General features: G+C 46.1%; 1 protein-coding gene and 1 long non-coding RNA gene across 2 annotated transcripts; one reads left to right on the plus strand and one right to left on the minus strand.

The window, feature by feature from the left end:
- Positions 1 to 5,455: 5,455 nt before the first annotated feature.
- LOC116442409 lies at positions 5,456 to 8,157 on the plus strand. Its single transcript, XR_004239542.1, has 3 exons — positions 5,456 to 5,531; positions 5,721 to 5,795; positions 7,959 to 8,157. It is a non-coding gene; the product is annotated as an uncharacterized LOC116442409 (long non-coding RNA).
- ERP27 (endoplasmic reticulum protein 27) lies at positions 6,883 to 25,886 on the minus strand. Its single transcript, XM_032105332.1, has 7 exons — positions 25,162 to 25,886; positions 24,862 to 24,962; positions 21,730 to 21,867; positions 18,288 to 18,401; positions 15,182 to 15,307; positions 8,068 to 8,265; positions 6,883 to 7,398 (listed from the first exon to the last, which is right to left on the minus strand). Exons 1-7 carry the CDS (start codon positions 25,505 to 25,507, stop codon positions 7,354 to 7,356), a joined length of 1,068 nt encoding a protein of 355 aa, XP_031961223.1. The 5' UTR covers positions 25,508 to 25,886; the 3' UTR covers positions 6,883 to 7,353.
- Between the last annotated feature and the right edge of the window lie 89 nt (positions 25,887 to 25,975).

The following is a 25,975-nucleotide window of genomic DNA, read 5'->3' on the forward strand; positions in this document are numbered from 1 at the left end:
TTCCCAGCATAAGGACAGACATTCAGATAAACCCAGCCCAAACTGAAGTAAACAACCCTGCATGAATTTCCAAGAAGGTGGCACTGAAGTGAGTCGGAGAACATCGGTACCATTCAAGGCAATGGGCAAGGAGCAAGGAGCAGCTCCCAAGCAGCTTGTCCTGGAGGGCTTGAGGGTCCCAGCAAGGGTGTGAGGGCATGTTATGAGCAGGACTACAGTACCCCTGGCATGAAAAGCTAATGAGGAAGTTTTGGGACTTTCCCCATCTGCCCAACACATAGTCTCACAAAACCAGTAGCACCATAATACCTTAGAGACCACTGCCCTACTGTCAGGTACATCTGATCATTTGAAAGCGGGGACAGGACAAGCAGACACACAGACCACCTCATTTCTGTAGGAACAGCCAAAGAAAGAATCCCAACCTATTTTGTAAAATGCTGGTAAAGCAGTTTCTTAAGTTTGAAATGTCCTGAATGCAGTTATCTTTATTGTTAAAAGAAGGGTTTTATTGTCCTAGATCACAAAGCCAGACTTGCCAAGAAGGACTCCACTGAAATACCAGTCTCAGGACTCCAAGACCAAACAGAAACCTTCGAACAGGGCCCCCAGGCAAAGTGCTAATCCATTTGCTTGTGTTGCTTAAGTCTTTCTTCATCACCACTCTGACAGAGGGTGCCTGGTGGGTTCTCTCTGTTCTCCTTTTGCATAGGATATTTGTTGTTTTTAAAAGGGAATGCCTGGGGCACATGCAATAAGGCAGGCACTTTTCCCTGGGAGCAGCAGTGTTGTGCTTGAGGCAGACCTCCCTCCAGAGCTTGGGTATGGGCAAAAAGAGAAATAAAATCATTCCAGGGTCAGAGGATCCATCACTCACGCAGCGACAGGGAGCCAGCAGGGAGGAGGAGGGTGCAGTTAGAGCCAGCACTAGACTGGAGACTGAGAGGGAACATGTGGAGTACCTTGTTCTCTCAAGTCTCTGTGCTGCTTGCAGATAGCAAGGCAGAAAGAAGAGACCCTGGTTTGGGATACTGAGAACAACCTTAACTGGGTGATTCTTAGGTCGCCCTACTTCTGCCTGCTCCTCTGTGGGAGCAGTGCATCGTTCCAGAGTGGTTTGTGTCTCTGTGGTGGTGAGTGATCCAGTCACAGCAGAGACACCAAAGATGCGCTGTTTCCATGCTAGAGACCTGCAAGACGGAAGCACATGAAAGACCCATTAACCATGGCAGCATCCAGACCCCTGGATGACAGAACAGGTTTGGGAAAAGAAGATTGATGAACATTTAAAGACAGTTGATCATTTGATATAAGCATTACTACCTCAGCTGTAGCATGAGAAACTGCCTTTCGCTTTAACAATACCTTCCTTTCTGCTGCTGTCTTGCCACGACTAAAATGTACCAAGCAAGGACTCATTCACATTTTCTTCTCACCTGCCACTTATACTTCTTGATTATGCAAATATACCTTCTTAATATCTTTGTAATTAAATATTTAAAATACTTTACTAAATATTTTAAATAATATTTAAATATTTTCATATTATTTAAAATAATATTAAAATATTTACTACACAAATATATCTTCTTAATATCTGCTTAACATAATATTTTCTCTACTGCTAGAATCTCACCAGAGTGAAAAACCTGAAAATGTTGCTACAAGATGGGGTCTGAAACCCAGGATGCCCAGGGATCCAAGAAAGCACAGCAACTACTTGGAGAAAGTCGTGTGGAAAGGAAGTACATTCACCATCAGACCCCAAAAGAATGAAGCAGCTTGTCCAGGAGGAAAGGTCTCACTGGGAAGGAGTGAGAAATGGAGGGAAAACAACGATCCAGATCTGTTCAGCTTCAGCTATGCCAAACAAGCAACCAAACAAGACAGCCTTCTACTCCTGGTGAAAGACTGCCACTTCAACTTAAGAAAAGAGCCATTGGGAGTCACAGGGAGAGGGAAGGTGAAGAGAAAGTGCGGCCATATGGCTTGCATTCAGGAGATCTGGATGCAGAAGGTCTGGGCTCTGTCTCCAGCTCTGCCTACAGGCTTCATCAACAGTCTGGGGTAAGTTACTGTCTGTCTCTTCTGTTTCTCAGCCAAAAACCAGAAAAAATTGGCCAAGGAAAATAAAGTCCTGATTGCAATGGGAAGTCATGATACCTCCAGGATCAACACCCACACTGAATTACAAAATGCCAAAGAATACTCTGAGCACAACAGATTTATATTGAAAATATCACATCTGTATTTTAAAACACAATCTTTCGGGCATACAGCCCTCTATAATTCAGTGGAGAAGAAAACAGATGAACCTTTTTTCTTGAGGTGATTATTCTATTCCTTCCAGTGATTAACAGCAACAGAACAAAAAAACAGGAAAACTGCAAGTTCCCATCCTGCTCTTCTGATAACTGACTAGAACACCCAAGGACTTGACATTTGTCTGCAGTTGCCCACGCAGATAAAGGAACCAGAACTGGCCTGCACCCATGCTGTGTCTTCTGGCACCTATGGAAGTAATGATGTGGTGTACTAGGCCAGACTGAGAAAGTTACAGATAGCAATACCACCTGTGCCTCATCTACTAGATAAAAGGCAAGAAATGATGTCGGTGATGTAGACATACAAAACACATGACATGGGTGGCATAGAATCACACTAAGTCCCTAACAAGATGATGAAATGTGGGCTCTGGCCTAGGAAGAGAGGAAGGTGGGAGACATGAAGAATATAGAATACTCATAACACAGGGATAGGGAGAAATGTGGAGTGCTCCCACAGCCCATGTGTTTAGACTGGAAACTGGATGGGGCTGGCATTTCAACCTGTGTGCGGACAGGATATGGGGTTCTCCGGGGGCTGTTGTCATCCACGGCAGATTCAACGCCTTGAGCCCTGGTGAGCATGTGGGGAGGAGGACACAGCGCCGTTTGCAGCTGTGATACAGAGGGCTGTGATACATAGCTGCCATATGCGGAGGCCTGGTGCAGGCAGGAATGCAGGTATCCACGGGCCTTTCCTCTAATCCGGAGAAAAGTGCCGCGTTAGAGATCACGCAGCTAGCCTGCCCACCTGCCTGGATTTGCAGGTACTTCAGCAGAGAAGGGAGAAACTCAAATGAGAGAACAAGTACTCTCTTATTCAATGTGCATCTTGTGGTTTTGCAGGTTTTTCCACTGAAAATGTCCTCTGAAGTTTCCTTAGTGACTAGGCCAAGATGTGTCAAAGAGGTATTTGATTCACAGCCTTAGAAAAAGCACTTCAGTGTTTTCTTCTCCACCATTATCAGTTCTCGGTGGTATCCACCTTCCCTCACTGACTCCTACCTGTTGCTGGCCACATCACTCCTTGGGCAAGTCCTCGCCTCCTCTCCAAACAGCTTTTGGTTCTTCCTTCCCCCCCTCTTTCACGGTCCTGCAAACCACTGTCCCAGCTGTATCCTTCAGACAATATTTCCTCCTCCTGTGTCAACTGTCCCTACCTCTTTGCCAGCCCATGGGCTGCCATTTGTGGTACTGAGAGGAAGCCATCCTGTGTGGAGGTGACTAAGAGTGACTCAGTCCTGTGATCTGTCCACCAGCAAGAGAGAGTTTGTTTCTAATATTTCTGCCCAGATTTATTGGTTCAGCTTCCTTCCAGATGAACTCCCCTTGGCCCCTCAGCACAAGAGAGACATGGAGTTCCTGGAGCAAGTCCAGCAGAGGACAACAAAGATGATGAGGGGACTGGAACACTTCACTTATGAGGAAAGGCTGAGGCAGCTGGGTCTGTTCAGCCTTGAGAAGACTGAAAGAGGACCTCATCATTGTCTGTAAGTATCTGAAGGGGGTGTGCCAAGAGGATGGATCCAGGCTCCTCTCAGTGGTGCCAAGCAACAGGACAAGAGACAATGGGCAGAAACTGATGCACAGGGAATTTTATCTGAATATAAGGAAGAATTTCTTTACAGTGCGGGTGAATGAGCAGATTTCCCAGAGAGTCTGTGGAGTCTCCCTCACTGGAGATACTCAAGAACCATCTGGACACGATCCTGTGCCATGTGCTCTGGGATGACCCTGCTTGAGCAGGGAGCTTGGACCAGATGACTCACTGTGGTGCCTTCCACCAGACCCATTCTGTGATTCTGTGAACAGAGGTGTCAGCCAGCCATGCCCTCCCTCCATTTATGATAAGGAGAACAATGGTTCCTACCCTATGTTGCTCTAATCATCGCTATCTCAGGCGCAGCTCAGTGCTGGACTGTGCATGAGATGGGATCTGACTTAGGCACCATGAAGTTCATCCTGTGACAGCTATTCTGGGAAATATCTGAGAGATTTTAAAAATTTTTCTTCAAAATTGGCAGGATCCCTAGCAGAAAGGAAGAAGTTTCAGCCCTGCCTTGCTGTGCTGGTGGTTGACCTCTGCATGCATAAGGCACCAGGGCTGCATGGCCTGGGAGATGTCTCTTCCCTTCATGCTGGCAGTCAGAGGCCTCTCAGCACCTCCCAGCCAATGCCAAGAGCAGGAGCAATGCTGACAAAGCAGACTCACATGCAGAAACCCGTGCCTGCTCTTCTTCTTCAGGGTAGGTGCAAAGGTTGTTCAGTCCTTGTGCAGCCAGACTCTCTGCAGCTCAGCAGCCCCTCACAGCCTGATTCATAACTCTACGTGCAGTGGGACTGAAGTGACAAAGCTGAGGCACAGATTTTCATATGCAAAGTCTTGGTTCAACCTGCAGCAGATGGGGACTAGTTCACCTCTAAGCAATACTTTGTTGTTTAATGTCACACACAACGGTTCAGGGGAATGAAATAAAAAAATGTTAGTCCCCTTACTGAACCTCCAGGTCTGTGTAACATTCTGCTTCTGGGGATATTCAAATCCTTTCTCACCAAAGATGGATATGAAATTGCATCTTCCATCACATGACCGAATACCCTGTTCCCTGGGCTAAAGACAGCAGCTCTGACATGCCTCTGCAGCCTCACTTTCCTGTTAGGCAAATTGAGCTTTCATCATAGATATTTTGAACGTCCTTTGAGTTCAGATGCTGCTGCAGAGCAGGGGTTCTCATACCACAATATGCCCACAATGCTGAGGTGAAAGGGAACCCCTTCATCCTGCCCTCTATCCATTTGCATCTAGCACTTCCTCCCTTTGAAACCCAAACCAGCCTCCCCAGACAGCTCAAAACATCTGGGCCACGTACATCACAAGTTCAGACCAGAGATGACACAACGAAGCACAAAACCCAAGAATAAAACAAACAAGAGATTGACCCATGCACGTGATTCTGCCTCTGGTTTCTACCTCAAATGCCCTATGGCAGTGGCTAAGCCCACCAAAGCTGCATTGCAGAAGCCTTTGAGCACAGGGATTAAGGCAGACCCCCTGACTCCCCCTCCACTGGATCTGTGCACAGGGCATCCTGTGTGCAGCGCCCCCGGGCTGTCTGTGCTCTCTAAGTCCTGCAAAGTACTGCAGAACTGCTGGAGGAGGGGGAGGAGGCCTTTCCTGTTTCTTGCTTGTGGCTCCCAAGTTTGTTGGTTAGATGCAGAGCTCTGTAAGGTGCAGAGGGAATTAAACTCCCCAGTGTACATAAGGAAGCTCCTGAAAAGCTGTACCTATAATTAGCTGTGTGCACAGCAAACACAGTCACTGGGGACACTGCTTTTACTCCCAGGCTTGTTTGCAGAACCAGAGATTCATTCATGTCCTATTTTGTTTCCCTGCAGCCCTGAGGAAGAGTCACGTCGCTGTGCCCGGTTCCTGCAGCTGGCCAAGACAGACTTCAGACACTCGTGCAGCAGGTCAGTGCCTCCACACTGAGGTCTGGACCACAGATGTGCATGACACTGGAAACACCTACAATGCAAAGACTATTCACAGAGGTCTCCCCAGAAGACCTTCCCTCTCTTCCATACTGCAGAGAAAGGAATAAACCCTTCCTAGGTAGGAGCAAGCTATAGCCATAAAAAGGAGAAGTTTTCCAGCTGAGGGAAAGTGAGCAGCGGTCTTGGCAGGAGATACAGCCCTGCACGTTCTGGGACTGGCATAAACCAGGAATTCAAAACCACACACACCACTGACATGAGGATCCTGGAAGGCAGGTGTGAGTTTGCTCTGCCTTGGTTCTGGGCCAGTGTAAGGTGAGCCATCTCTTATCCTCAAAGCTGTAGTGTGACAGGGTCTAGGATGGGACCCTCTGGCTCCCCAGTACTTCAGAGGGGCTGATCCCTGTGCTCACACCTTCACACAGATCAACACCAACGCTGCTTCATTCAGTCTTCCAGTCCAGTGCTACAATCTCTGCCCATACCCAGGGCAAAAGCAGCAAGGTATTCTGGCACCTTAGACCCTTCTCCTCCCTCTGGGGCTCAGCCTTCAGCTCTTAGCATCTATCCTGTACTTCTGTAGTCCTTTTTCAATGCACAAAAGCCACAAGAGCATCCAGCAGAAGTCAGGCATACATTTTTATACTTTACCTCTGTACACACACTCATTCAAGAGATCATCTGATGCAGACAGTTCTCTTCCCTGGCCCCATGGATGGTGAGAGCATGACTTGCTCTGACCAACAACTGCATCTTCTGGGTAAGCTCACTGACTACAACATCCAAGGCTCATTCATTTTTGCTGCACCATCTCAGACCTGCTTACCTCATGCTGTTCTGATCCCAAAGCTTCACAGATATCTCCTATCCTGGTGGAAATATCTATTGATGATGGGTCCATTTCCATAGGGAATGATTCTTAGCAATCAACCTGACTGGTTAGGCATTGCATTGGTTAAACTCAGAGAAAGGAGATTTTTTGAGCTTACTTACTTATAAATACAGAGACTTTGTCCTTAAATGAAAGAAAAGGGGAGTGGGAAATAACATATTTGCATAAAAATTCAGGCTATTCACTTACTGCTTTATTTAGTAAAATAAATGGAGAATTTCATGTGACATGAAGCAACAAATCTGTTCGTAGTATCAGGAAAGGCTGACAGTGGATCCCAGCACGGCACCAAAAACCAAAAGAATGAGGGAAACAGATTCCTGGGAACTACTAGCTTTACCTCTAATATTGCCATTTCACTATGTCACCTTTTGTTTCAACAGAGTGGCATGGAAGGACACACTGTAGGGCAATACCAGAGGTCCTGGAGTACTGAAAAAAGAGTTCTGGAGCCAACAAATGAGAAGAGATAAGAGAGAAGATATTCCTGGAGAGGACAGAAGGCATAAATGTACATAGAATGACAATGGGAATCCATGACTGACTTGGCTCAGGAATTGCTGAGCTGTAGGGCAGGGTGAACTCCTCATACACCAGAAGCAGATGACTCTGGCTACAGTCATCCTCTTGGCTGAGAAAGAATCAGAGTTCTTCATTGAGGGGCTTCTCCTCAGATTTGTCTTCTTTCTAAAACACATTAGAGGCATGAAATCAGTTTTGACATTACTTGGCTTGTCCGCACAGAGATAAAGAAAACAAAATAACTCAAATGCCTCCCTCTGCTGTCTATGCCACTGCCCTATCTCATTTCCATCACACAACACAAAGCCTCTGTGCTACAGGGGGATGAATTTTGACAGAGAGAGAACCCTTAACACTGAATGAACATGGATATTTAATTGTCCCTCTCCCAGCAGAGACCTCTGGTAGAGTCCTAAGGCCTTATCTGTACACTCTGTTTTGTACTCTTCCTGATCGATTTAATTCCTATCCATGCCACTGTCTCTCTGACCTGCTCTCATACACTGCCATCCACCACCTCCATTCTCAGCATCCAAAAGCACCCTTCACTTTTTCTCCCTAGCTGCTGTCCCCAAAAGATAGATGCTTCACAGAGACCTTCAGACAGCTGCAGAGACCAGTGAGTTCTTGCTGTAGACTAGAAGGTAGAGGTCAATGAAGACAGAGGCTCTGCAAAGACATCCATCTCTGCTCTGCCCTAAATCTAATGTTTTTCTGATATTCAGGTGCAAATGTACATGAAAGAGGAAGTGACAGGGATGGGGAGGAGTTCAAGGAACTGAAGTCACCTTCTTCAAGAGCCTGGTAAACAACAGCATCAGGACCCCCCATTACCTTTTGCATTCTTTGAAGAAAACGATTACAGAAGTCCTGTACACGCTCAATGGAGATTTCATCCAGAGTCAACACGTCATGCTCATCATCTGGTGTGTGGAATACAGCCAGAGCTGGCAGCTGGGACTTCTTCAGCTGGAAGTATGACACTACTCGTTCATTGCTCTTCAAATTGGTGTCTAACAGGACAAAGAGAATCTGTGGTGGAAATAGGAAAGGAGCTGTGAGAAAAACAGAAGCTGAGAGAGAGAACAGATCACCAAAGAGTGATAATATGAAGATTTATAGTGATATTTTTATAAAGAGTTTGAGAAAACCATCCATACTCTGTTAGGACACCACTTTCCTTGGCCACTATCTAGCAGCTCCATGAAGCACATTTGTCTGTATTTTATCAAGTCCAGACTTACACTACCAAACAAAATGTCTTCTTTCACCTTCTTTAAAAATACATCTACAGTATAACATGTCTTTTATCTTAACAGCAAATGTCAAAGAAGCTGAATCCTTTATTTGAATGTTATTTGGATGAGATGCTCACATCCATGCAAGACCCAGAGTAAAAAGGGGTTTTGATGTGGGAAGAATCAAACTCAACTGCAAGAGTGTGGGAATGAAGTACAGGGCATCAGGAGCCTGCAAGGATAAGGACGTGAGAGTACCAAAACCAAAGGACATATTTAAGTGAGCTGCAGTGAGCACAAATGAAGACACAATGATTTGGGAAACAGAAGTTGTTGGCAAGGCACCAATGTCCACACAGCCCAGCTCGGTGGAACCTTGTTAAGACCTGGGGAGAGAAGCTCAACAAGGAATAAGCCAGGATGAGAATGACCTACAGTTCTCTGTGCTTCCGAAAACTCTTGGAGAGCAAGATCAAACCAAGGATTAGGATTCTGCTGGGATGATCAGAAGACAGACTTTGGTGACAAACTCTATGATTTTATTTTTAAGAGCTAAGTTTCAATTTAGATCTTAAAGGTGCAGTAGGAATAGGTATGAATTTTAAATTCTGGAATCTGAAGGATTATCAATAAAATATATAGCTACTTCTAAAAATTTTTGTTGATTTATACATTAATATTAAATACAAACATCATGTATAAAATTCATAAAAGAAAATTAACACAGCAATTAAATAATTTACTCAGTGACCTGATTAAATAGAATCCCTCAATAGATGAGATCCAAGTCATTGAAATAAACATCCAGCCAGCATGTGTCATTTTATCTTTTTTTTACCCTGTGCAATCTACTGGGCCTAGCATATTCAGTGTACATATGGACAAGGCTATGGCTTCACTTGCACAGGATGAATTTAAAAAAAAGAAGCACTATAATGTGAAGATTATGTGCCCAGTTCCCAGGCTGTGACTCATGTTTTTCTTTCTTTTCAATGAAGAACACTCAAGTTAGTTCCAAACTTGTTTTCTTCTCTAAAAATAAACTTAATCAATCCTAAATTCTTTACTTATTAAAGTTATGTTCCATAAAAAAACAAATATATCTGGAAACTTTACTAGGCAACAGCCTATGGGAAGGAGGATAGTTAGGCTGCTCTAAGGTTTAACTTCAGTTATATAGTGAAATACAGAAACAGGAATGGCATTTTCACTGGATATATGGTATTTACCATTTGTAATTTCTCTTCCAAAAGTCAACTGTGCCCCAAGAGCAAAAAGCTAGTGAGCAGACAGGTTGTGGGGTAATTGTCCCAGAGTGCTTAATTCATCTTTTTGCAGGATAAAACATCAAGCTAGAGAAGGGTCACGAGATTAAGGTTAACATGTTTAGGGACTTGATCTAAGAGGCTTTAAGATGGAACAGCAATATTTAATGCTTTAGGGCTTGCCTTCCAACTAGCAAGCTGGAAACAGAGGCCAGAGTTGGAGGGAAGCACTTTCAGAGTGTCAGTACAGGAAATGTACATTTTCACCAGTTCATCTCTTATAGAGATTCACTAGACAGCAGTGTTTTTTTAATCAAATGTTAAAGAAGTAGTCATGAATTTTTTTTAAAGTATTGTTAAGTTGTGTCACTTTTTATATAAAATCTCCGCTACATTTAAAACAGATGAATAGCATTTTAAAATGGTGATAGGAATAAATGTTAGTCAACATTCTTCACTTCATCAAGCTTCCAGACTTTGTTAAAGCCACCAAAACTAAAAAGGTGTATGTATTTTATCCATGAACACAAAGAATAGAGTAAGAATAAAAGAGTAAAAGGAGTAAAAAGGTTGGGGTTTAGAACTCCAAATGCCTTCTTCCTCACAAGAACAAACAGAAACACACAAACTGGCCCCTCAGCTAGAAAGGCTGAGATATCATCATCATTCAGAGTTACTGACTTGGATCTCTCTAATGACTCCCATTTGGCTCACAGAGTTAGAGCGTGCCAAAATACAGCAAAGTTTCCATTTCCACCTATATTCAAAAAATACAGGAAAGAGAGCAATTGCATTTGGTCACTGTAGCTCAAAAGAAGACACCTTAATGCCTATCAGGATGATGCCTTCCTGGGAAGTGCTGTGACATGGGATGGAACCTCCTTCAGCAGAAGGGCTCGACATGCATCCTGTGCTGGTTGTGCTGCAGGAGTCCTGCCAAGGCCTGTGTGGCCTCAAGGTCACACCTGTGGGGCAGAATGTAGGATGTGTTGGCCCAGAAGCCACAAGCACTGGAAGCCTGATCTCCACAGCAGCTGAAAACCAAGAAAGTTTCTCAGTTGGCACATTTCCATGATGGATGCCATCTCATGCAACTGGCATTTTCTCATGAGGAATTTATTTTGTTCTGAGATTCCCAGTCAGCTCCAATCATAAAGAATGAATGCAGTAACCATGGAAAACTATATTGACCATGAGGCAGGATTCACACTGCCTAACTTCTGCCGTTCAGATCCCAGTCTTGTCTCAGCCAGTCATCTATGTAACCTCTACAATAAACAGTAACAGGAACTTCATTCCACCTATTTTAGAAGGGAAGGCAGCATATGCCTGTCCTTCTCTTTCAGTGCTGAGAAGAGCCTAAAACCTTTGCTCAGATCCTTACCAAAGCTGCAATTCACCAAAACAAATCCCACTTATAATGGCAACTCTCATGTCACTGCTAGAAATCAGTTAGCTCCATACCGAACAGAAAGTTCACTTTCTGTTTCATACTATCTTGTAAAATAGCTGGTTGGGGTTTTTTCATTCTGAAATTATTTCCATGAAATTTTTTCATTTTGTAGCAATCTTCTTGCCTATGTTCAGATGTGCTGCTTCAGGCAGTGAAGGATATCCTGCATGCATGAGGAATTCCTGACACAAAATCTCCCCTTCACACATGATATTATCTGTGCACTGTCACCTGCAATAAGGTGCCTTTCAGAAAATTTTGTATACTGGTGTTGTCTTGGTATTTTGACAACTTGATTCCTAGCCCAGTGCTTTTAGAACATCAAGTTCCTGGTAGATAGTGAGATATGGAATGATGTTATTGCCCAAAGAAATAAAGTTAATTGAAAATAGCACTGCAATGATAGAAACCAATTTGACATTGCTTAGTTTTTCCTCTAACAAACAGAAAGGGTGGTCAAGCCTTATATCCAAGGTTTGAGCTTCAGAGAGCTGCAGTCTTCATTGTTCTGTATAAGCTAAAAGACCAAATTCTGAAGTTTGAGTAATTTCTTACATCAAAAAAAAATCAGTCCTGAATTAAAAAAAAAGACAGCTATAAAAACAACTCTACTGCAGATATCTATTAAGTGACATTAAAAGTCCATATTTATGGGCTCCTCTGTTTATGGCTAAAAGAGGCATCTCTAAATACTATCTCTTTTAGTTCTGGAGCCATCAGTGTCTGACAAGAAAAGTTAAAATTGTGCAAATGACTATTTGCAAGAGAAAGGGCATTAGCTTTTAATTTCCGTAGAAGAACTCTTGAAGGACACCAAGAGTTTCTTAGAAAGCATTTCTAAATGGACCTACATGTAAATTTAAAGGGAGTTTACAAACATCCCTACCCAAATAATTTTGATATTGGAAACCAGTTACGTCAGATGCAAAAAAAGTTGCTCTTGTTATTTCCAGCATGACCTTACTGAGACTTCTGCAAACACCCGTGAGTTACACCAGCTGTAATTATCATGTTCTACTCTGATACCGTGGAAAGAAAACTAAGTATGACTATGCTAGTTTGGCTCAGCAATGCAAACCCTGACATTTCCTTTCCAGTGCATTTCCATTCCTTGCCTGGACTCTTGGCAGTACTTTCTCAAATAAGCACATATTTTATTGAAGATCCAAGAAGGCTGGTGGATTTACTCTTGCAGCTGCAGTGCTCTGAACTCTGTTTACCATTATCCACCCACAATTGTTTCTCAAAATCTGCTAGAAAACTACCATATTTCTTCTTATTGTTGTCAGCCTATGCTGGCTCAGCATCATCTACCATTTGTATTTTTCCTTCCAACATCTTATAGTGCTCAGGTTCCACAATAAAATCTAGAAACATCTAGAGTGCCTCCAGGCAGTCACTGCTGCTCCAGGTGCAGTTCAGGCTGTTTTCAAATTACAGTCCTCACCATACTGCCTCATGGACTCTCCAGCTGAAAATCTCAGCTACCCCTCAGGCAGAAGTGAAAATATCATAAACCAGAGATGAAAGGACCATAATCCAGAAACTGGCAGGTGAATCACTTCCTCATGATCCATTAACGGTTGGACTCAATCATCTTAGGGGTGTTTTACAAGCTAAATTATTTCACAATTCTATGGTTTTTTTCACTCTTTGGAGCCAGTCGCTCAGCAGCAGCAGCAGCTCCTTTTCATTTCTCCATCCAAGTAACAAGTTTCTCCTTTCCCTCCCACTAGTGATGACAACGACAAGGACTGCTCTTCCATCAGCATGCAGCAGAGGTGTGTGATAGGATTGGTACCCCTTCTCCTGCTTGGGAACCCTTTCAAGGCTCTGTGTTTTGCACTGGCTTGTAGAAATGTTGCAACATACACCAAGTATCCCCACTCTGTTCTGACACTCTGCAGTCACTGTAAAGCAGTGCTGGATGCAGTGGTACGTGCTCAGAGGGAGCCTGAACACCCCTCCACTGCACAGCAATGATTCCTTGCTCAAACCACTGACAGCACTAACCCCTCAGCACAAAAAAGCCTTTCACCACTATCCCACAGGACAGGAATTATTCACTGGTAATGCTGAATAAAATTCAGGTCAAGAATCTTGCATTTATTCTCAGACAATCTGCAAGCCACTAAAAGGCAAAATCTAATCAATACTTTACTTATTTTGAAGCAAACCTCAGTTAACAGAAATTCACATAGCAAAATTAGCCAACAGGGATTTTCATGGTATCGTGCAGTGGCCGCCACTGATACCCAAACTAATTCAGGTCTTTCTATACAACAGAGAAATGGAGACGAACCTAAGTGGGCTTATCACTCTGCTTACTCCTTACTATCCAGACCTAAAAGCCAAAGAGAGGGATCCTAGCACTCTCTGGCTGCTTTCTAGGAGGGCAGTCTAAAACACAGTTTATTCCTCAGAGTGCCACTCCTTCAGGAAAAAGAACTTATTAGACTCTAAGTCACTTCATCTCTGTGTTCTCAAGTACCAAAGCAGTGAAGTGGAAATAATTAGTCAAATCCCCACATCCTTAATGTTTATATTTTACTCTGGCAAACTTGTAGACTGATTTGGTTGGAAACTTGCCTGCAGAAATAAAAAAAAATAAATTTGGCTTGCTAAGAATTCATAAATTGTCTGAACTTCAGTACAACAATTTATCCAATGTTTTGTGAAGTATTTCTAGGAAAATTATAGCCATTTTCTCAGATCTAGACAAGTCACATGAAGACTAGATGCAGCTGCATCAGCAAAGGACACTGATGCTAAACAGCATCATGTTAGAAGAGACAGCTGCTAGGTGGAGACCTGTATCAGACTCTGCTTCTCAGGGAGAACAGTTTTAATTGGTGTCACTTTAACATACATCTTACAATAGATAAATGGAATTTTACAGATAAATGAGTTTTCTTTTATCACTACATATACATCAAAGCAAAACACTTTTGAAGCGACCTTTTGATTTTGATGCATAGTTTCTGCCCAGGCTCTTGCCAATGGGTAGGAAAGACATAAAGGTCCAAAGCAGTCCTGCCATAAGCAGTCTCAAGACTTTTGAAAGTGCATGGTTCTGAGGTGGTCCCTGAATTTGAAGCTGAGGGTATACTTGATTTCTAATCTGTCCCTTCAATACCAAAACCAGGTGCATGCAGATGTTCTAGTTATCAAATCACAGCTCTTTCCAGCTCCACATTTCTCAGAGGAAGATCTCTTCATGCCTCTCAGCTTATCCTTCCCCACTTCTATGATATTCTGCCCCCTCCCATCTGCTGTTCTCCCTTGCCATAAATGCCTTCCTGTTGCTCCCAATCCTCCTTTGCTTCTGTCGCTTGGACACAAATTCCACTGTAATCCAGCTGCTGGCAGAGAAGCAGACATAGGATGATTTACTATTTGGGGAGCTCTGTTCACAGAAGGATGGGATTCAAGCAAAATTTCTCTGAAACACCTCATCTATCTCATCACCTTAGTGTAGAAAATCTAAGCAATTAATCTGCAGCTCCTTTAAAATAGCCATTTCCCCAGGACCCAACCAGAAGTCTAAAGGTTAAGAAGTGCTGACATTATTTGCTATCTGGTCACTTATATAAGGCTCCTTGGCATCCTTCAGGCTGTAGATACAAATTCACCTATCACATCAGTGCAACGCAACTGTTGCCAGACTGAAGTGCAGCAGCTGTGTGTCATCTGCCAGTGCAAGGGAACCCGCCTGGACTAAAAGAAACACGATGTTTCACCAAGAGAGCAGAGGAGCAGGATACAGAGGATATTTTCCCCGTGAGGCGGCAAACTGGCAAAAGGTGAACAGAACCAACCCCTCCATTTAATTATCCAGATAATCCTCTTCTCCTGCTACTTGACCTTTGCTCTCATAATTCACAGAGGAGATTATGCACTCACCATTCATGGCAGAATTCACTGTTCTTTCTTCCTCCCTAACAGTCCTGACAGTCCTAACTCCCTAAATCTTTCTCTCTGTTTGGGCTTACCTTCCCCTTGTAGAGCTCTGCCGCTGCCCGAAACTTGCGCATTCGCTCAGGGTGCTTTGGGGACATCTTGTCTGTGATCAGGAGGAGGTTAAACTCGAGTGAACTCTGCATCACACCTATGGCGGTCTGGCCAGCACAGAGAGAAACACACACAGGCAAGGTGATTGAGAACATTCAATTTGCATTGGATGCAGTGTCAGAGGGACGTAAGTCCAAATGGCTCAGCTGTGGTTTCTTTGCAAATCAGCATCACAAGCAGGATGGGGTTTTTTAAAGCAGGGGAGATCCAGTCTGGGCTCTTTGCAGAAGCACTTAACCTCCTGGCTTTGCTTATTCCCCAGACAAGAGTCTGAAGACCACAAAGGTCCCTCACTGGCCTCAAGACAGTGACTAGGCAAGAGGAGTAGGGCTAGGGCAGAATACAGCAAGCTGAAAACTAGAACAAGGATGCGAAGAGCAAGGCCGGCAAACACTGAATATAAGGGTGTCCTAAATTGCTGAAGCCTAGCATCTGCCTGAAATGTGAGCAAGTAAGTGGGAAGGATTTGTGGTATAAAGGTTGTCCTTATTATCTTTCTTTAGTGTTACACTGTGTGTAGGATGGGAATGAGTCCAGAGCTTCAGCAACCCGATGGCCTTCACACTCCTGGGTGCTGAGGGTTAAAATTACCTCTGCAGTCCCACAGTGAGAGAAGACCCTGGGCAAGGGCCAAGAGGGCACTACACACTGGCCCTCTGTGAGGAGACAGGGCTGGCACTGCCCAAGAAGCCACGGCATCATCTCCATGAACTTGCTCATTCGTCATCTCACTTCTCTTTCTGCCTGTTTCCTGCAGGCCTGCAGCCTCTCCCTCAAATTAAACAGTAGTGGGGCCAGACCTGCTGCCTCCCCCGTGCCACCAAAACCACAGAGGCACAGACTGTGCAGCTCCCTGTCAGTGGGACCAGAAAGTTTCCACATGCTCCAGGAGCAACAAGGAAGGGGTCAGGGAGTGCATGCTGGCCAGGGTGGGGCATAACAGAGCATCCAGCTTCTGGCAGACGGGACTCTGCTGTTAGCTTAATGTTTATCAGATATTTTATATCCCTTCACTTTTCTGATGGTGTGCAGCTGAGACAGGTGACAGTAGAGGGGTTGCAAGCTAAGCTGGAGAACATTAGAAGACCTCATAGGAGAGGATGAGGCTGAAGGTGAGGGTGAAGCCAGCCGGCACCAAGCCCCATGACAAGCCTGGAGTGAGAGCGGACAGGGCTGGAGCAGCAGTTCCTCCAGCAGCTGCATGCAAAGGTGTGCCTGTCCACACAACCGTGTGAGAGCGATCAGCAGAGCTCATCAGCACGGCTGGGCCACATCTGACTGTCCTGAAAAGCCCACAGGGTAAAAATTGCCTAAAAACTCCTGAAGTATGTGGGAGAAACAGTTAGGGCCCCAGAATGGGGAGAGAAACTCTTGGCAGCACTTGGTGCGAGCCATGTGACCCCATTATCTGCTGACCTGCAGCATTTTTGGATGCAAACAGCATAGGCACTGGGAATAAATATTTATGAAAAACCAAGCTACCTTAGGGAAGCTGGGAGGGCTTTGGGCCAGGGACTGCAGGAGGCACTGTTAATTGCAGCACCTTGATAGCGCTCCAGAGGGTCTGGAAAAAAACTGCAACAACATCTGTACTGACAGTCAGGGCAGAGGGGACCAGCTGAACAGCTGAGGAATTCTCAGTCAGGGAGACAGACAGCCTGGGTGCCAAACAGGACACCATGCAATTAGAACCCAAAGCATCAGCAGAAATGCATAAAGAAAGAGACGTGGTCCCATGAATTGCAAAAGGATGCAATAGGGGCTCCCTTTAGGATGAATAGGGAAGGTCTGGGAAATTACAAAGATAAGAAGAACATCCCTGCTGATGTGACTTGGATGTTCTTAAAGGGCTGTTAGGCCAGTGGGGCAGGATAGAGCAGTCCCCAGAAATATTCTGTGATTTCAAAATGTATTTTTCCCTTTTGAAGATGAAAAACAATTTTTTTTTTCTTTTTTGTTACAGAAAAAAAAAAAACTCCTACCATATTTCATTGTGGAAAAAAAAAGTTAAATTTCAAAACAAAATACTCTCTACTGGTGGGCTGCGACTGAACTGACTGAATGTGTCAGTTCTCTTAGATGATCCTTGGGTTTATCTTGATAAGGTTTAGCTCTGAAACAGGTTGGGTCATTCTTCTCTGATGTAAGCTGAGCCTGGTCAGCACTGCTGTAGCTATCCAGAAGGCCACAGAATACCCTATCAGCAATGATAAAGTCTCAGCCTTGCAGCAACTGGGGCTTCTAAGACCCACTGACTTCACAGCATTGAGCCCAGGGAACTGCTGAGATTTCAGAGGAACCTAAATCCTCGGTCAACCTCTACAGCAGGGAGGAGCACTGGGACCCTGCCACTGCCAGTCAGATGGGTGAGCCAATGAAGATGGCCAACATGGAAGCACTCTAAGCCTGATTTTGCATGTGGTTTGTTTGATCGAGTGTTTGTTTGTTTGTTTGTTTTGGTGGCGATTGTTGTTGTTGAGCTGATGAATTCTGGAGGAATGGATGGAAGGGATGGGAAAGATTTTGCTTGGGAAGTTCCCAAGCTGCTCTTGAATATGTGTTCAAATTTCTTGGCTCACATCAAGCCCAGTGTCTGAGTGATGCAGAAAAGCCTGCCTTCTGAGAGCAGGTCATCTGAGCTTCCATGTTTCTCAAGGTTTGTCAAGGAGAGGGCGTTCTGGCTGAGCTGGCTCTGCAGGCATGGCACAACACGGCAAATATCCGTGGGAGGAAGCAGAGCTGTGCACAAGAGTAGTAAGAAATGGAGTTCTCTGCCCCTCAACACCCCAAATTTACTGGAGAGCTAAAGAAATTGTGATGACTCCCTCTCCCACCACACTCATGCCCCAGCAAATCTGCTTCCAGTCCACACGTGGAGAAGCAGCGAAGAGCTGTGTGGCTCCCTCAGTCCCATCTACACCATTGCTCCAACCCTCACACGCATCTGGGTATGCAAACTGGGGCCAGAGGACACCATGAGGAGGAGGCCAAGCGCAAGGGTGAGGAATGCAGGGAGCTGGTAATTACCACAGGGTTGTACTCTGTCACCAGGCGGAGCTCGTTCATCCGAACGAAACGAGTCAGCTTCTTGGCATCAACATCTCTGTTGTTCATATCCAGATCCCTCCGGTCATTGTCTACCTGAAGACATGCAAAGACACCTACAGTGACAGCTGTCCTCTCATCTCAGCACCTCCTCCAGAGGCACTGGTTGCACTCCCTCACAGAGATACCCACCCCCTGGGGCACCACCACCCTCTCTCCCCCACTATGTAATCCCCACCTCTTCCCATCACCACTTCTGGAGGTCTAGAACCTACAGGGGCCAGCCTGAGATAAGAATCTCCCAGCATTCTCCAGCCTCCCACGGACAAGGCAAACTCATGGTATAACAGAAGTCTCTTAGGACTCCAGACATCCCTACACTATCAGCTCTCAATGCACTGGAGACAGGGAGAATTAGCTGACAAACTATTCTAGGCATTGTGCAGAGAGGTCATTAAATAGTCTAACTCCTCACATCAATATTGGCTTTATGTCCCTTTTAAAAATCTTCATCTGCTTATTCTGTTTCTTCTACAAGTAATAAACATTGGCATCATCTGGTATGGAATTCCTGGAAACATTGTGCAAGCAGGAAATCTCTCCAATAAAAAGAGGATTTTTCTTCCAGCACAGCAGGGAAAAAAAAGAAAGAAAAAAAGAAAAAAATAAAGCCCAGCATATTTCAGCTTTAGAGGAAAATCCATCCTGCCACACATCTTCCCACACTTCATCCCCTCAAAGTGGTGTGATTTTATTGAGATGTTCATGACCTGGTAAACAGAAAAAAAGCAGGCAACCATTGAATGATAGCAACACACCAGAGTTTAAGGGCAGAGTTCCTGTGCAGTACCACCACAGGATGTGACTGAGTTAAGCCACAGGAACAGTGGTCTCTGACATGAAGTAGGATTGAAGTTTGGGATTTGAAGGCCATTGATACACATGTTGAATGAGGTTCTTGGGGCTGAGGAGCGGTCCACATGCACATCCCAGATTTTATTCTCTGCATCTGGACAACCTCTGAAAGTGCTTGTGTTAGTTTTTCCAGTGGTGTGCAAACATCTAAAGTCATTTTTGCTGTTCTGTGGTCATTGGCAAGGTGTTTGATACCAGCCACCCACCCTGTCTGACAACACAAGCTGGTGCTTTTCAGACTGTATGGCCCAACTCCTCTCACAGATTTTCCTCCTCCATAACATGAAAGGGCAGTTCTGCCTAAGTAAAGAAGATGAGGACAGTGCAACACCTGGGTAGGTGAGATCAGACAGGCCCTGGGAACCAATCTAAAGCAGCCTGGACTCTACAGAAAGTCTTCTCTTGACTTTCATGGGCCTCTGAAAACATCTGATTTCCATTTGGGGATAATAACATCTTGAATCTGCACTCAACATTTACGTTTTTAAGAAAATAAGGCTGGAAAATAGCCTGCATTTAATAATTGAAGCTCTAGTCAAAATGTCTTTATCACTCCATATAATTAGGTTGTTAGCATCTGTTAATTATGTTCTTTTTAGGTCTATCAGGAATTCTTACTAGAATAAATCAGTGTCTTTCCACTATATACAAAAAAGTCTCACCGGTTGACACAGTCCCTCCTACTACTGTAATTATGGTTTAAACTTCTAAGCATTATATATGTTTCATACACTGCAAACGCAAAGAAAAAATTAATTTATGCCTCTGATTCACTTCTATCCTGGTGACGCATCTTTGTATCCTTCAAATGAGTATTTGATTCCAAGTTCCTGTATCCATTCTTTTAAAATTCCTTTTTATCTCTGACCCCTTACTCCTACACATTATTCAGCACAGGATAAAAGGAAAAATAATGTGTCTGGCAATTTAAGAAAAACTGACAATCAGACAAGTGAATTGTCAACCACATTTGAACCTGACTGGTGTATTATTTTCTTGACTGTTTTCTTCCCTATTGAACAAGAGTTCAGTTGCAAAAACTGGACTCCGAACAAAGAATATTCAATATAATACAAATTCCAACAATCCAAACACTATCTTTTATCAAACTCTCTCCCAGTGCAGTCATCCTCACTATCTGCCACAGTTCAAAAACAAAGGATCTTTTCAATATTTTTGGAAGAAAACCACAATGACTAAGAACCAAAATTGAAATGGGTGTTGCTTGAAATTGCAACATCTAGCAAATAAAAGGTTAAATAAAAGGACCTGCCTACTTATTGCTCACTCTTAGATCATTCTTTTTTTAATTATTTGGATAATATTAGTGGTAAACATGGTGCAGGAAATGATGAGGGGGAAAAAAAGAGAACAAACTGTCTTTATCCAATCTTTGTACAGCCTGGATCTAGAACTTGGCCAAGCTGCCATATTTAGTTTCCCCAGAACATTTCTCCCCACCTCGAGCACTTAGAGGTTAGGTGTCACAACACTTCAGTGGTTTTTAGGACATCTTGTGCTGTCTGGGGCCCCTTTCCTCTTCAGACACACCTATCTCTGCAGTTTTCAACTGCCATGCTTGTGTGAGAAGGGGCAACACGAGGAAATTGATGTAACTAGTAAAACACTTGCTCTTAGCTTTTCTTGGTACTCTTGCAGCAAATACATGGTTCTTCCCAGTATCATCTGCTTAAATTTCAGCAAACGTAGCTACACTGAGGCACCAGCACTTAGAGCTGGAGTCAACAGAGATTTGATCTTGCACAGCATCCATCCCTAAGAAACTCCAAAGCAAGATTTCTAATGCCTAAAGGATATTTAGGAAATGAGTCTGCAGACCAAAGTGTAGGGTGGCACAGCATCTCTTACCTGCACAGACCTAGTCTGGATTTGTTTTCTGTCATGATGGAAAAGTTTTGTACCCTAGGAGACAGCTTTGCCTGCCTGAAGTGACACTTGCCAAGTTCTGATATCAAGCCTGCTATGTTGATCCATGGTAACATGGACCTAGATGCTTTTCACGTGTCTCAGGACCCTTTCCAAAACCACAGAAGCTCAATCCAAGCTAATGCCAGGCTCCGGGCAGGTCATGTAGAAACACAGGCATTGCTCCTTGCAGAGCACTGGGTGCTGAACCAGATCCACAGGGCAAACACCTGAACAGGAGACTCTTACCAGGTGTAATTAACGCTCCATGTCTCGGTGACAGGCACTCTGCAACTGGAAAGCAAAAGCCCTCTTTGGGGCAGGAAGGGGGATGTACTTCGAGGTGGGCAGGCAGCCTGACTGCCAATGACAACCCTGTTTTTGGCTTGCCCTAAGGAGAGATGAGTTTTACGCTTTTTACCGTTGTAAGCACTCGTCCTAGAGCCTCTCCCACCCACACCAGCGGGCTGGGGGACCCGGAACCAGACGCTTATGCTGGAGATGCAGGTTTTTGCCTGGCAGCGTATTCCCGGGCAGGGAGCTGCTCGTGATGCCCCCCACGCCGCGCCGCGGGCCCACGCACCGTGCGGAACAGCGCGACAGTGTTCGCCGAGGCGCCGTAGTGAGACAGGACGGCGGCGCTGCTGCTGAGGCCGAAGGGCACCTCCGGGATCTGTCCGGCCGCCAGGCGAAACTGCTCCGCTTCGGGGCTCTGCGGCTCCTGCGGAGGCAGAGGAGAGCGGGTGAAGGGCCGAGCCCGAGCGGGGCTCCAGGGTCGCACCGGCACCGGCACCGGCACCGGCCGTGGGCGGCGCGGGCGCGACACCTGCCGGCCGCCCGGGGCAGCGCGGGCGGGGTGCTCCGGGACCCACACACCCCTACCCGCCCTACACACACCCCGCCCTACACACCCCGCCCTACACACACCCCGCCCCACACGCCCCTACCCGCCCCACACACACCCCGCCCCACACACCCCGCCCTACACACACCCCGCCCCACACACCCCGCCCTACACACCCCGCCCCACACACCCCTACCCGCCCTACACACACCCCGCCCCACACACCCCGCCTCACACACCCCTACCCGCCCCACACACACCCCGCCCCACACACCCCTACCCGCCCCACACACACCCCGCCCTACACACCCCGCCCCACACACACCCCGCCCCACACACCCCGCCCCACACACCCCGCCCTACACACACCCCGCCCCACACACCCCGCCCCACACACACCCCGCCCCACACACCCCGCCCTACACACACCCCGCCCTACACACACCCCGCCCCACACACCCCGCCCCACACACCCCGCCCTACACACACCCCGCCCCACACGCCCCTACCCGCCCGCTGCCGGCGACAAGCACCGCTCCGCTTCTGAGCCACAGTCGCCACTCAGTTATGGCAGGGTGGGCACCCTGCCCTGCTTACCCACATGCCCAGGGGGAGCACGCCAGGATGGTGCTGAGCCCTTGGGCACTCAGAAAGAAGGGGATAAACCCAGAATATAGATTAGCACGTTTAAACACACACACACACACACAGGCGTGTGTGTTTATGTATATATGTGTGTGTATATAAAATAAATATATAAACGTCACAATTTTTAAACTAATCTTTATTCTAGAGCCAGGAGGTTACAATTTTGAACACCCTGCATTATCAGTACCCCGGCTCCTTTTAAAAGAATATCTTAGCTATATCCTGTAAAAAGTAGCTAATTCAGGTGTATCAAAGGATAGAAATGTGCAATTTCTCAGCAATTTGAGGTCCATTCTCTTTCCTGCAGAGAGAGCATTAACTACTACTAGCCTTTGCCTGTATTAAAGCCTCCCTTGCTATTCTGATTCCCAACTTTTCAGTGATGTATTTTTGATACTTCTATTTAATGGACATAGACATAGCGTCTGCTTGGAAATTGGTTTGTTTTTCTTTTTAGTTTGAACTGTCAGCTCAGCTGTTTGTGAGCCCAGAGAGAATGGAAAACAGAATTCTTTGTTCAAAGAAAATTCTTTTTCCAAAGAAAAACATCTCTCATGACCCGTTTTGGAAATGCCAGTGCATCAACATTGCTCTGGTGAGAGCACTAAAGCCTAAGATGGGAACAATCTCACTGAGTTTTGGAGCATTCCTGAGAAACCTGGGGTTTAATCAGGCCAAGCGTGGCCCTTTCTCACAGACACACGGGGTTTCTGGAGCAGTGTGCTGTGTTTCCATCACGGCATGCTGTTCCCAGTCAGGGAGGCCGTGCTCATTATACAGGAAGCTTGCTGAGCCGCGTTCAGCAGTGAATTGAAAGGCTGCAGCAGAGAAATAATTCATGGTGAGCAAAGAACATGGACTTTATTTGGATGAATATACTTTCAGGCAGAGAGCCAAGCCTTCATGGCACACATACGTCTTTATCTACTTTATCTTATTCAAACGCAGCCCTGCCATGCTTCAGGCACTGAATGCCCGACATGTCTCTGGCTGCTGCCTCGTGCCCTGGCAGCTGGGGCTGCACGGCAGCAGCCTCCTGTCTGGCTCTGAAGAATGAAATCCTGCAGCAGGAGATCACTGTGGCACAAGAGAAAAGGAGCTATGTGCCTGCTGCAGCTCAGGAAGAGGCTCTGGGTACAGCTCTGCCAGCTACCCTCGGGGAAGGAGGCGTCTCAGCACTTTCATTCTGCGTGTGCAGATTGCCTGGCTGGTTTGTACAGCTTTAGCGCTGCAAGAGCAACCCCCAAGGAGCTCCAATTGCCTGCAGGCACCGAAGTGGAGGCGGCTGGTGCTCTGTGATCAGTGCTTACAAAACTCCTGGGGCATAAGCCTCCTTCACTCCCAGACTTGTTGCTGCCTGCACTGCACAGGCAGCACCATCGATCCTCACTTTGTGGTGGGCTGTGAGACGCCACTGCCCTGTACCAAGAGCATGATGCCCTCCCCTAGACTGCCCTCCAGCCCCAGGCACAGGGCAGAAGGAGGAAGGTGCTTGCAGAAGGACGTGTTTTTGAAAGTCTTAAGCCTTCTCTGACATGAGGCAGTGTGTGGGCAGCAGGGAGGAGAACGGAGCTCAAAAAAACATGGAAAAAGGTGCAAGGAAAAATACTCATGCCATTTTGGGGCCAAGGGACTTGTACCTGTCACTCACCGTTGAATTCAATGGAATTTAGACAAAAAGAGACAGAGATCTCAAGGATATCTACTCTGGGGAACAAAGCAGTGAGACACAGCCCATGCCTACACCCTCCCTACGAGGAGGTTGCAGCCTGAGCCCAAACTCCTTTGGACTTCAGCGGACCTGTGCTATCACTTCTCCCTGAGACTTCGCTTCCTCAGCCCTATCACACAGGCAGTGCCGTACTGTCTTTGCTGACTACAGCACATAACTGATGTTCCCACTCACCCCTCACCAACATTGTTTCTCTACCATGCACATTTCTGTTTTGCTTCCCCTGCAGCATTTCCCTTTCTCCTGCACCAGGGCTCCTACAGTCTCTTTCATCTTCCTCTCTGTCTCCATCTCCTTTTCCATTCCCAGACCAAATTCCCTGTACTCTCTCTGTGACCCATCACCTAATCCCTCCACGTGCCTGTCACAGCCTCAGCACCTTTTGGGACAACAGCTGCCTTCGGCAGATGTTTGCATCACATCCAGCCTCATGCTCTCATCAGGGTGGGATAGGGCTCACGACTGGCAGAGGGGAGGTGCTGTGAACACACCTGGAAGAATCCAATGACTGCCACCTCTGCACCGCTGACGAAGGCTTCAGCATCTTCAATGTTGTTTAACAGGACAGGTTTCTCTGTGGTGCTGGCTGTGCCTGCAGAGCAAAGGTCAGGGTTGGGCAGAGTGTACACACAGAGCAGCTCAAAGAGGATGCCCCCAACACAAGCATCCCAACCTCACCCACACACCTCTCCTGCAAGCTCAACACAATGTCTGTGCAGCATACCTTGGATAAGGAGGACTCCCTGCAGCAGACCCAGCCTTTCCCCGAAGCAGGAAGAAAGCTCACTTACTGTGGGATGCAGAGTCATCACCTCCAGCACACCCCGCTCGGGAGCATCTGGTAAGCAGGATAACAAGGAGGAATGGGAAGACAAATGTGGCCACGGTACCAGCTTGCCTTTTCCTCGCCATGCCACCCTGCTCCGGTCCTCTCCTTGGCAAGAGACACGTCAGCTGCCGTGAGGACTCACAACCTCTCCTGAGGTGGTGGGAAGGGAGCAGCTGGCCCAGGCCAAAGCCTTCAGCTCCTGAGATAACTGCCTGGCTGGAGAAAGCCCCTCCCTGCTGTGCAGGAACAGCCTTGGAGAGCTGCACCAACACTGCCCTTGGTGTGTCCTCACCCACAGTACTGGACATCTCAGCTGCCCTGCACCTTTCTGACCAGGCACCCCAGCTAGGTTAAAAACATCCCTCTCCAGGTGCTGGATCCCAGAGGCTGATGTTCCACTGTGCTTGGCCAGCAGGCTAGCCACAGGGACATACAGGTCCGCCATTAGCTCTGAGGAACAGCTGTTACGGTGTTAAACATCAGAAGGGTATGTTATAGCTCCCTGGCTCATTCAGCTGCCATCTGGGATGAGAGGTGGGGGCTGTCTACCCCTGGAGTCTATCCCCATCACAGCCCAGACTTTGAGCTTCAAAGGATTCATTAAATTCCTGAAGGAAACAGTTCTGAAATAATTTGCTTACAGAGTAAGGCTGCTGTTTTGAAGGAGGAGGGCTATTTCCCTGCTGAAATATGCTCTTAAGCCTTCCTATAATGCATTCTTCACATACACATCACTGAAAAACATGCTCTAGAAAAGAATGTGACACTCATGCAGA

Source organism: Corvus moneduloides, chromosome 4 (genome assembly GCF_009650955.1).
Source record: "Corvus moneduloides isolate bCorMon1 chromosome 4, bCorMon1.pri, whole genome shotgun sequence".
NCBI lineage: Eukaryota > Metazoa > Chordata > Aves > Passeriformes > Corvidae > Corvus > Corvus moneduloides.

Excerpts from the sequence above, each read along its gene's own strand:
- ERP27 (XM_032105332.1), bottom strand. The coding sequence starts at position 25,507 with ATGTCCAGTACTGTGGGTGAGGACACACCAAGGGCAGTGTTGGTGCAG. Across the intron at positions 15,308-18,287 it reads TGACAGAGTACAACCCTGTG|ACCGCCATAGGTGTGATGCA; the intron begins GTAATTACCAGC and ends TGTGCTGGCCAG. Across the intron at positions 8,266-15,181 it reads CAGAGCTCTACAAGGGGAAG|ATTCTCTTTGTCCTGTTAGA; the intron begins GTAAGCCCAAAC and ends TTTCCACCACAG.